Raw genomic sequence first — 12,324 nt, forward strand, 5'->3', positions numbered from 1 at the left:
TAACCAGTTGGTGCTGCTTGTATACTCATGGGTGAAGGATCATCCACTGGGGCATGGGTAACCTAGTAATGGTTACCCATTCACCAAAGAAAAGTGGTTCTGGCTCCTCGGCTGTCTCAGGGGCACCAGGAGCCCCTTTGTGAGTGCTCAGCCATAGGTAAAACATCTATGCTCCTCCCACCCTGCTCTGAGACTCAAATACTGTGCTACAAGAGTGGACAGACAGAATGTACCATCTAGAGGGTGGAGAGGAACGCTGGGAAACGTCAGCTTCTGGACATGATACAGCTGTTGCACATACGAACTGGCCGAAACAGCTGTGGTTACCTCCATGAGACCTACACAAGTCCTGCACAAGGCCTGTACGAATTCCAACCTGTTAAACATACCAACTTGTCAAAAACAAAAACTGTGAGGCTTCTGGGGTCCAGGAAGTGGGGTGGGAGTGGTGGGAGTGCTGTGGGGCTCTTCTATTGTTGCTCACTGACTATTTTTGGTAACAACTGATGACACCGTGTGGATTTTGCCTTGCTTTCCAATGCTAAATTCGATGCTTTTGAGATCTCAGAATATCTTATTGGCCCTATTAAGTCTCTTAAACAATAGTTAGGGAAGAGGAACACCTGGACAGCATGTCAACTTTCACAGGACTGTCTTCTATGGAAGAAGCTGAAGGATTTTAAAGGTATAACACTGAGCACAAGGAAAGGGAGACAAAATGATTCAGGGGGAAAGAAGGATGGAGTGAGCATCAGCATACTCAGTACCTGAAGCCTGATGACTGTGTTAAGTGTGTATCAGGAAGTCAGAGGCAAAGGCCTTAATCCATCAGGAAAACAGTGTTTCCCATCAAATGCAGAAAACATAATTGTCCAAGTTAATGATTGTTTACTTACCATGGTTAACCCGAAAAGGAAGAGAAACCCCAGCAGGGTGTAAAATGGGACCCAGGGCGTGGAGATGCCCAGATTCAAGTCATACATTCCTTTGGAAATCCATTTTTTTTTTGGTTTTTCGAGACAGGGTTTCTCTGTGTAGCTTTGCGACTTTCCTGGAACTCGCTTTGGAGACCAGGCTGGCCTCAAACTCACAGAGATCCACCTGGCTCTGCCTCCCGAGTGCTGGGATTAAAGGCGTGCGCCACCACCGCCCGGCAAAGAAAGTTGTTTTTTTTTTTTTGATTTTTCGAGACAGGGTTTCTCTGTGTAGCTTTGCGCCTGTCCTGGAACTCACTTGGTAGCCCAGGCTGGCCTCGACCTCACAGAGATCCGCCTGGCTCTGCCTCCCGAGTGCTGGGATTAAAGGCATGTGCCACCACCGCCCGGCTGGAAATCCATTTCTAATATCCACCTCCGACACCATGGTCAGCTCCCGCTGTGGCTCTGTCTGCTCCGAGGAAGGCTGTGGCCAAGGCTGCTGCCAGACCACCTGCTGCCAGACCACCTGCTGCCGCCCCAGCTGCTGTGTGTCCAGCTGCTGCAGACCCAGCTGCTGTGGTGATTCTTGTTGCTGAGTGTCCTGACCTGGATCAGTTTTCTTTCTCATCTTAGTCCTGCAGTCTAGGCATCTAGTCAACAGGGCATGTGACACACTGATATTATAAACAGACAGACTCATGGGATGACTTGGAAAATCCCTGTGTCTGTTACTGTTTATTCTCTCTTAAAATCATTTTTGATACTAGTCCATCAGAATTATGAATTATTCTTCAAATTGTTTTAGAATTCCTTACTCTGTTTCAAAGGACAAGTTGTTAAACGTTTTACTTTTAGAATTTTTTCGTTCTAATGTTCCCTCCGCCCCATGAAATTTATTTTCATGCCAATTGCTTGATATTTCCTAATAAAACTTTAAGCCTTCAAAGGCATAAAATGTGCTCATCTCACATTTTTATTTACTTTTTATTGGTGCATATTCATTATGCATAGTGCTAACCTTCAAAAGACAATCTCTTTCAAGTATATCGTGCATTTTCGCCATATTCTTCTCCATCCCCTCACCCTCCTCCCACCTCCCTTCGCTCTCATCTACTTTCACTCAAATACATATAATACATTTATTTATTTAGATATACTGTAGGACCACAGATGAGAGAAAACAGGCAATAGTTTTCTTTTTTTTGAGCTGGACATATTTTACTTATTGTGGCTATTTCCCAGTCAATGGCATAGTTTCATTCTCTAATTATGCTGAACAAAATTCCACATTTATATACCACATTTTTCCTTATTCCTGCACCTGCTGTTGGGTTCCTGGTCTGATTAACAACTTGGTTTCTGTGACCAGCACTGTGGGGAGTATGGATTGTGCATCTCTGTGATGTGCTGATTTAGCACCCTTTGTGTACACACCAGAATTGGAGAGGTGAGTCACATGGTAGGTCTACTTCTAGTTCCAAGGCATCTCCATCTGATTTCCATAGGGGTTGGACCAATCTATATTCCCAACCAGCAGTGTCCTAGGCATAGCATATTAACTTGCAGTAAGACTAAGCATCTCCCTTTATATTAAGGCTGGGCAAGGCAACCCAGTATGAGGAATAGGTTTCCAAGAGCCAGCCAATGGATTAGGGACAGCCCTGCTCCCATTGTTAGGAGTCCCAGGAGTAGACCAAGCTACACAACTGTCACATATATGTAGTTGGCCTAAGTTGGTCCCGTGTAGACTCCCTGATTGTTGGGTCAGATCCTGTGAGCTCCTATGAGTCAGGTTAGTTGTTTCTGAGGGTTTTCTTGTGATATCTTTGACTCCTCTGGCTCCTACAATCCTTCCTCCCTCTCTTCAGCAGGATTCCCTGAGTTCAGCCTAATGTTTGGCTGTGAGTCTCTGCATCTGTTTCCACCAGCTACTGGATGAAGGCTCTGATGACAATTGGGATAGTCAACAATCTAATAACAGGAGATGGCTAGTTCAGGCTACTATATCCTCTATTGCTAGAAGTCTTAGCTGGGGTCATCCTTATAGATTCATGAGAGTTTCCCTTGCACCAGGTTTCTACCTGACCCTGAGATGCCTCCCCTTTTAAGTCATCAAGTGTAAGTAAAATTTTTATTTGAACTGGAATTTAGTCTCACAAAAGAGGAGAGGAGGGAAGAGACTTTCATCTGAGAAAGGATTAATATCCAGATCACGTGATGAACTAAAAATATACCATGGAACCCAAATGGCACAATCATAAACATATAAAGGAACTGAACAGACACTTCTTAAAAGAAATACAAATGGCTAACTAATATTCATTTAAAATATGCAATATCTTTCTCCATTAGGGAAATGCAAATCGAAACTATGCTGAGATTCTTCACCCCAGTCAGAATGGCTACCATGAAGAAAACAAGCAACAGGTGCCTGTGAGGATACGGGCGGGGGTGGGGGAAGGGGTGGAGCAGGGCCATCACTATAGCTGAAAAGATAAATTAATGGAGCCATATGGAAATTCGCATAGAGGATTTACCAAGAGCTAAAAATGGAAAGCCATACAATCCTGTTATATTACTCTAGTACTTATCTGAAGAGTCAGTATGCAAAAGAGATATCTGCATATGTATAATTATTGTGGAGCTACTCTCATTGGCCAAGATATTGGAATCAGCTGAGGCTGATCAACAGATGAATGAATAAAGAAATTTTGCTATATATACAGAGGGATATTATTTAACCATAAAAATGAAGTTGTGTCATTTGCAGAAAAATATATACAAATGTACAACACTGTGTGGTTTCATTCTTTTTTTCTAAAATGCTACAAGTGTACATTTATTATACACTATACTCTAACTACATTAACCCTGCGTTACCATTTCTTATCCCACCCACTCCTGCCATAGTCATCTTTCTGACCCCAAATAGTCCTCCTTCTTCATTCATGCCTGCGTGCATGTGTGTGTGTATGAATACACACTCATATGTAGATATAAGATACATAGATCTATGTTCTAAACTCTGAATATGTCAAGCAAGAACTCTATCACTGAGCTACATACAGCCCAAATGCTAGCTAGACTCTCTGCATATAATAGAAAACACATGATCTCTATCTTTCTGAATCTGGCATTTGGCTGGAGAAACAGAAATGTTACTCAGAGGAAAGTGTGAAAACTGCACCCAGCTCCTGGAAGGAGGGGAGCCAAAGCCTCAACCACATGATAAGCCGCTGTGATAGTTAATCTTGGTTGTCAGCTTGACACACCTTGGGACAGAGAACCTCAGCTGATGAATTGCCTCCCTTGGATTGGACTATGGGTGTGTCTGTGTGACACGTCCTTAATTGTTGATTGACATGGGAAGCTGCTGTGGGCTGGACCATCCCTCTGTAGTTGGTCTTAGGAGATACTAGAAAGGCAGTTGAATGTGAGTCTGGAAGCAAGCCAGGGACTAATTTTCCTCTGAGGCTTCTTCTTGAGCTTTTAGCTTTGAAATCCTGCCTTTGATGGTGGACTGTAACCTGTAAGCTAAAATAAACTCTTTCCTCCTGAAGTTGCTTCTGGTCATGGAGTCATGGCATCAGAAAGCAAACTAGATCAGTCACTCATCACTGGGGGAGACTGCCTGGTAGTCCTAGTCCTAAAATAAGCCCATGGTTCTCACAAGCTGAAATCCAACATGGGGATTTGATGTGACAGTGACTTCCTCTGTGTGACAGGCCAGCACTGGAGACAGAATCTATTTTGTCACCCCCCCATACCTCAGAATGTCATCAGCCATGGCCTTGGGAGGGGCCTACTATTTGAGATTGAGCTACTCTGGGGACGTATAAAGAATGATCAGTCACATGTCAGGGAGCCTGAGGATGCCCTGCCAGTGTCCAGGTGGAAAATGGACACAAGAGACAGCCATGAAGAGGGGCAGGGTCAGATTTGGACATGATAAGAAGTTTAGGCAGCAGAGGAGTTGGTGGTTGGCAACATGAGTGAAAATTTCAAGCAGGAAATTGAGATTTGGGGCAGGGGACCAAACAGAAATGTTAGAAATAGTTCTGATGTCCACTGGGTCATGTTTAGCCACTAGTCACCAGGGCTGCTCAAGGGCCATTCTTTCCCTAAAACACAGGAGCTTCTGGGGATATTAGACTCCCTTGGTTACTGTAATGGAGTAACCAGGGACTTTGCCCCACAATAACTGGGAGAGTTCTATTGCTCCCCTCTCCCTATGACAGAGGAAAACATATAAAACTTTCCTACCTTGTGTCTACATTCTTTAGAGCCAGGACAGAGTGCAGACACAGGATACCAGACAATTCTCCTAAAGAGGTCCAGTTGGCAGCTCGGGCAATTTTCCTGGCTACATAAATCTAGCAATAAGGACCAAGACTGGAAGGGAAATAGGCCAAGCACAAAAGAGCATTATAAGAGCATTGTGATTCAATTAGGCTTCTAAGTGCCAGAGGGCAGAAAGGAAATCTTAAAGTCATTGTCTCTCCATCTGGCTCTTGAATCTTCCTCAGCAATAACAACTCATACTTAAGTCCCTTTACTGACGACCTCAGGGCAACCCATTCCACAAGCCAACTGCACAGGGTGAATCACATGTTTTTCCCTGAGATGTCCACTTCCCCTCCAACAATGGCCAGCAGTCATGGGGGGAAGTCCCTCATACAGAGTGCTTCAGCTATGTGCCATTGATCCACTCTAGTTTCCCTTCTTGGGACTCAGTTTTCAAAGTTTCCCACTCATGGCTCATTAGTCACAATGCCATTACCACATTAACTTTAATCTCCACATACCACATTTATTTCCGTTGCTCTGGTTTGTGGAATTAAACACACTTTGCAGGTAGGTTCTGACTACTTAGAGAAGAGAATTATTCCCTCTCCTTCGTAAATACCACTCTTCAAGAATGCACGAGAGTGTTGGAGCCCAGGGACTTTAATGCCTCCGAGTTTAATGTCTGCAAATGGAGTCGTGTGAACTAACACTGAACTTACTCTAGTGTGAAACACCTAAGGATTTGTTTTTTATAAACTATACCAATTTCTTAGACATGTGCAGTGGTTACTTCTTAGCCAACAGGTTGCAACCACTTTTCTTTTCTTCTTTTCTGATTTTTTCTATGTAGTTCAGGTTAGCTGCAAATTCATGATGTAGCCTAGGCTCACCTCAAACTCATAGATGTCTTTTAGCCTCCTAAATGCTGAAATTAGAGGTATGCACTACTATATTCAATTTCAACCCACTTTTCCACTCAAGTCCAAGAATAAAATGTTAATTTGATCAAAATATTATGGCTGGTCAGGTTAAAAGTTGGTGAGATTGACACAACCTCAGGGATTGTGGGTTATTTAAAAAATTTCCTTCCAAGAAATTTAGATGCATTCACCCCTCCCAATCTTGTTCACCTTCTTGGTTAGTAACCTGGTTAGTTAATTTGTTTTGTCCTGATTAGTTGCTTTTTTTTTTACATTACCTCTGAAATTTCCCCTTGTTAGTGCTTTCTCTCATGCAAGCATGATTCTTTAATCATTTGGACACATGATTCTGCCATTCAACACATTTACTCTTTCCTATCTTTAGAATCCGCAGACATTCAGAAGAACAGGTTTTATGGGAAGACTGACAGTAGACTGGAGATGTGCATGGTGTTCTCAGAGAGACCAGCCTAACACAGGTGTTGTTGTCCAGAGTGCCCTAAAGTGGAATGCCGCATGAACCTGGAAGATCATGACACAAAGCCAGGATCTCCTTCCTCAGATCCACTTGACTCCAGAGATGGAGGAGCATAAGAGATTGTCAGCAGTCCTTGTTTTCCAAACAGTTATCAGCCAGAAGTTGAGTTAGACATATTTTTTCAGCCTTTAAGCATGCACTATGTTTTCACAATGAAAACACATAGGCAGATGTCCTGAGTTAAAAATCTGTACCCTATCATCTCCTGCTTGAGTGACAACCAACAATGCAGATGAAGCAGGAAAGCATTGGGCTTTAAAAGCCCAACAACACAACACGGCAGGATCCAAGTTAGAGCAGCAGGCAAGCACAGTGAACTATGGTGAGTGGGTAGGAAAGTGTATCTTAAAAATGGGAATGGGTCAATGTTTCCCACCAAAGCCAGAAAGACAGTAAGTCAACAATGAAAATCAGCTCCACAGCAGCAAGCTGAGGGACCTGGATCTCATAATGTAGCTGGACTTGGCAGCCAACTTCCCCTGAGAGGCCCTAAGAATAAATTTGGAGTGTCTGTGTTTGGCAAAAAGTAAACATCAAAATTTCATGTCTTACTATCATGTCAGAAAATAGTGCTGTGTTCCCCATGAGAAAGTCTGAACACTGGGTGATTAATTGCAGCTGGCAGGGGATACATCAGTGCTCTGTCTCACATTCAAACCTCTTCTGACAATCTGTAACAAATGGACAATAAGACTGTACCATGAATTTACTCTCATGGGTGATTAGAAACAAGTATATGTCACGCTGGAATGGACAGGCTATGCTGTGTGAACTGAGACTGAAGTGTGTAATATCAAGAGGCAAAGTGCCATGTGACGATGCCCTTTGATCATAATTTAGAAAGGTAACTCAGGAAGTGCTGACAGACCAATTCGAACACATCAGGAAGAGAAATTGTGTTTCCTCCCCAACCTGAAAATGTAACCAGGAAAAAAATATTGCTTAATTTGATAATCACATATTTATCTATGTAAACAATAACAAGGAAAGAATGCTGCCTGTGAGGACAGCAGCCCCTCGGTGGGGTATAAAAGGGGATGTGGGGAGGGAGACTCCCACTTCCAAACCTTCCAATCCACCTCCTTGTAAACCCACCCAGAATCTCCACCTCTGACACCATGGTCAATTCCTGCTGTGGCTCTGTCTGCTCTGAGGAGGGCTGTGGCCAAGGCTGCTGCCAGCCCAGCTGCTGCAGGCCCACCTGCTGTGTGTCCAGCTGCTGCAGACCCAGCTGCTGTGTGTCCAGCTGTTGCAGGCCCACCTGCTGTGTGTCTAGCTGCTGCCAGCCCAGCTGCTGTGTGTCCAGCTGTTGTAGGCCCAACTGCTGTTGCAGGCCCAGCTGCTGTGTGTCCAGCTGTTGTAGGCCCAGCTGCTGTTGCAGGCCCACCTGCTGTGTGTCCAGCTGTTGCAGGCCCAGCTGCTGTTGCAGGCCCACCTGCTGTGTGTCCAGCTGTTGCAGGCCCAGCTGCTGTTGCAGGCCCAGCTGCTGTGTGTCCAGCTGTTGCAGACCTAGCTGCTGCCAGTCTGTGTGCTGCCAGCCCACCTGCTGCCGCCCTAGCTGCTGCACATCCAGTTGTTGCCGTCCCAGCTGCTGTGTGTCCAGCTGCTGCCACCCCTGTTCTTGTGGTTCCAGCTGTTGTGAGTCTAGCTGCTGCAGGCCCAGCTGCTGCATTTCTAGTTGTTGCCACCCCTCCTGTTGCCAGACCACCTGCTGTCGCCCAGCATGCTCTAGTGCTTCTTGTTGCTGAGCGCTCTCACCCACAGTCTCCTGTCCTTCACCAACTAACATCCCTGATGTAGACCACCTGTGAGATGAATTCTGTGATGTCTGTTATAAGCCCTTAGTTCCAGTTGATGAGCATGCTGCTTTTGCCTACAAATATACCCTATCTCTCACTATACTGCTCACTCTTTCAAACACAGCTTTGAATTTCCTTTCGATTCCTTAAAACTATTATGTGACACCCCCCTACAATGGAAAAATGTGTTCCCTGCCCTATTTCCTAAAATAGAGTCATTCCTACAACTTAAATAAATGTGGATTTTGCAGCCATATAAATATAAAGCATTTTGTCTTCTTTTTCCTTCCTGTTGTCACATTAACAGCTTTTCTATAGTCCATCTCTAAAAACGAAAAGACCACAGGACATGGTGACATGTGTGTCAGCCCTTTATAAATCTTCATTGGAAAGCATAAATATGGATGTTTAGAACCAGTACCTGGATCCTTCCTATGGACAGTATCTTATAAAGACCAAGCTTTAGGCAGAAGAGTTCAAACCTCTGTGCTCCTGCCTGTATTGAAGGGGATATCAGCAGGCAGCAGGCTGAAGCAGGCTGTAGTTAAGGGGCTGCCACAACAAGTGTGTGCTCTGTTGGGTTTGGCAAAAGTAGAACCTTGAACAGGAACTTTTGCAGGAACAATAACAAGGAAAGGTTCTCCAGAGGAACCTGGAAGAAACTTTCAGGGCGATGATTACAGTACTAGAAACAACGTGTATTTTCCATAAATGCCAACCCATTTGACATCACTTGACAGGGAGGTTCTAGAATTCGAGCAGGACTTCAGTCCTTCCTTTCTTAGAGGCAAGGTGTCTGGACCTTTGCACTCCTACTCTGTTATCATCATCTGTGACCATTCGGTGTAGGAGAGGTGCAGGTATGACAGAAATGTGTAGAGAAGGTAGCATATGTATATGGAAAGAATTACCCCAAGAGCACAGCACACAGCAAATGATCAATGTGAGCCATCTGCATTGTGTGCTCACACTAGCTTCAGGATGGGGACCACAGGATAAAGGGCACCTGGGTAGAGCATCCTTTTATCCACCCATACACCTCCTTCTTCTAGTTACTCCAGCTCATTTAGTCAGAATGACTAGAGAAAGCTACAGTAGGCATATCAGATGCCTTCTTTGAAGAGCCACTTAGATCACATCCTGAGGGTTCTGAGCCAGTGGCTACTATATTCTTATTTAAATAAAGCTGCTATTCTTGGCCATTTACACTTAGCACTCAAACTAAAATTGCCAGGACCGCATAGTGGGTCATCAGCACTAAATGTACTGTTCATCAGGGTCTCTACTTCACCATGGTGGAACAATCAGGCTCTGTGAGTCAATATCGGGGATCAGAAGCTCCATGTCCTTTCAGACCATATTGTGACAAAGAGCAGGAGAGTCAGACAAGCTGAGGTTAAGACAGTGAATTTATATTTCTATTGGTTCTATATGAACTAGGACTGTCTCCTCTTAACTTTATATCCATTTGCATTCAATATCAGATACTATTAGCTCACTTCCCCCAAGATTTTATATACCTCAAGATAGCTATAACTGGATCTGTTAAATGGTCTTATGGTCTTCTACTGACATTCATTATGATATATTTGCTTTGTGGGGACTGTCCTAGTGAATTTTATTGAAATCTGATTTGATTGACTATTGTAGGATATTTGTTTACACTGTGTGAAGATCTGTTGTTGTGATTGGTTTAATAAAGAGCTGAATGGCCAATAGCTAGGCAGAGGGAGAATAGGCAGGACTTCTGGGAGAAAGAGGAACTCAGGATGAATTTAGGCATGTGGGAGATGCCAACAAGACATTGAGAAAGTTGGACATATAGTATGAAGGAGAGATAACAAGCCATGTGGCAAAATGTAGATTAATAGAAACAGGTTGATTTAAGTTGTAAAAGCTAGTTTGAAACAAGCCCAAGCTAAGGCCAAACTTCCCTGATTAATAGTAAGTCTCCATGTCATTATTTGGGTTCTGGTGGTCCAAAGAAAGTCTGATGAGAAAGTTTGCTATATTTGGTGCCCCACATTGAGCGCCAAATGATGTTTTTCTGTCAGCTTAGTGGCTGCACATGAATCTACTGATATTTTAATTAATGTCTGCAGCCCCATGCCTCCCCCCTATCAATGCTCCACCAGCCACTCAGGCTATGGCTTTGAGGGCCTTCTAGTCCCACCACCCTGGCTCTGCTGTGGCTGCCATATGTAGGTTTAAACTAAGTCTCTATTGTTTTATTTACCAACAAAGACTCAGAAGTCAGAAGTGGGGGTGAAAGCCTGCTAGAACAGAGAAGCCAAGAAGCAACCAGCTGACCTTGCTTTTTGGCCAGAGACACAACAAGAGACATGTCTCTTCACTTGTTCCAAAACCAAAAGGATGCACCAAACTCTAGTCCCATCTTTTCCTTCTTTTCATCTTTTCTACCCAAATTCCTGGCTTCTCTGTGTCTAACTCTGGTCAGTTAGGCACTGGCTCCACCCCCTGATTCAAAGTTAACTTTATTAAGTCTCGGAGCATCACAGTGTGATCAAATATCCTTCAACAATTGACCTCCCATGCATGTCTTTGAAAAGGCTTTAATCTATAATTTTTATTGACTAGCTCACATGGGAGATGGACATGAGTGTTAGGCCATTTCAGGGACATCATGTGGCTTTCTCTATTCTAATAGTTTTCATTCCACAACTCAAGGAAACAATGTGCTGTAGCTAATGTTTGTGAATTGGGTACATGGCTCTCTGGGGCAAACCTGGATCCAGTGGACAGATTGTGAGACCCACATGGGTCAAGACTCGATTTATTTTCTGATATCACCACCAGATCCCAATGGGGGTTCTGTTGGCATTTTGGAATGCTGTTGCCAGTGTTAACTCAGATCTGATGATCAATAGCACACAAATATGTAGGCATTTCACTTGCCTCTGAGCTGTTGCAGGAGCTTTTAGAAACAGACAAAAGGGTTACCGCTATTTGTATTTGTTTTGATGCTGCCTCTCAGAGTACTGTCTTCCTTTTCAATGGATGGGTCATGGGTTTGAGAAGTGCATCCAAGTGGAACTTGGAGAAGGAATTATGGATTGCCATTTGTGCAACTTACCTAAATACTTTCCTCATTTTTCAATTCTTTCAGGATGCATATTTACATGTGGTGATATATTGTGTATTAAATAAAGCTTGCCTGAGGATCAGAGGACAGAACAAGCCACTAGATTAAACATAGAGGTCAGGCAGCAGTGGTACACACCTTTAATCCTAGCACTCGGGAGGCAGAGATCTGTCTGGATCTCTGTGAATTCAAAGCCACCCTGGACTGCATGAGATTGATTCAGTCTAGGAGAGAAACAGATTCAGGCAGTGGTGGCACACACCTTTAATTCCAGTACTTGGGAGTCACACGCCTTTAATCCCAGCACTTGAGATCTCATGCCTTTGCTACCAGTATTTGGGAAACACACATACCATTAATCCCAGCACTAGGAAGGAAGTGAAATGGCTAGGCAGAGAGAGAGGTATATAAGGCATGAGGAGACAGGAACTAAAGGCTTTTTGGCTGAGGACTCAGAGGCTTTCAGTCAGAGGATTTGTGGAGATAGGATCTTGCCTTTCATTCAGCCTGAGGATTCGGTAGTGCTGAAAAGTTTCTCTAGTGGCTTGTTCTTTTGTTTTCTCTGATCTTTTAGCATTTAACCCAGTATCTGGCTCTAGGGGTTTTTTTTATTTTGTATTTTTTAATTAAAAGACCAATTAGGATTTGTGCAACATTTACATGTTAGAGAACACCTCACAAGATCCACTACATGCACTGAAAGTTATGCATCCAACTTCATAAAACAAGCACTACTAATACAAATGGATGGATTGGTCCA

At 43.7% G+C, this 12,324-nt stretch overlaps 1 protein-coding gene across 2 annotated transcripts; it reads left to right on the top strand.

The window, feature by feature from the left end:
- Positions 1-1,360: 1,360 nt before the first annotated feature.
- Positions 1,361-8,410, top strand: LOC128122659 (keratin-associated protein 4-12-like). 2 transcript variants are annotated; one of them, XM_052758292.1, is made up of 3 exons: positions 1,361-1,505; positions 7,833-8,025; positions 8,140-8,410. In XM_052758292.1, the coding sequence occupies exons 1-3, from the start codon at positions 1,361-1,363 to the stop codon at positions 8,408-8,410; spliced, it is 609 nt and encodes a 202-aa protein (XP_052614252.1). The 2 variants fall into 2 exon arrangements, with proteins under 2 accessions (XP_052614252.1, XP_052614253.1); XM_052758293.1 differs by lacking the exon at positions 1,361-1,505 and having other exon boundaries at positions 7,781-7,962; positions 8,092-8,259; positions 8,341-8,410.
- The last annotated feature ends 3,914 nt before the right edge of the window (positions 8,411-12,324 follow it).

This window comes from Peromyscus californicus, unplaced genomic scaffold (assembly GCF_007827085.1).
Source record: "Peromyscus californicus insignis strain IS unplaced genomic scaffold, ASM782708v3 Scaffold_3__1_contigs__length_106647218, whole genome shotgun sequence".
Taxonomy (NCBI): Eukaryota; Metazoa; Chordata; class Mammalia; order Rodentia; family Cricetidae; genus Peromyscus; species Peromyscus californicus.

Excerpts from the sequence above, each read along its gene's own strand:
- LOC128122659 (XM_052758292.1), top strand. The coding sequence starts at position 1,361 with ATGGTCAGCTCCCGCTGTGGCTCTGTCTGCTCCGAGGAAGGCTGTGGC. Across the intron at positions 1,506-7,832 it reads CAGCTGCTGTGGTGATTCTT|GCTGCTGCCAGCCCAGCTGC; the intron begins GTTGCTGAGTGT and ends GCTGTGGCCAAG. Across the intron at positions 8,026-8,139 it reads TGTGTGTCCAGCTGTTGTAG|GCCCAGCTGCTGTGTGTCCA; the intron begins GCCCAGCTGCTG and ends CTGCTGTTGCAG.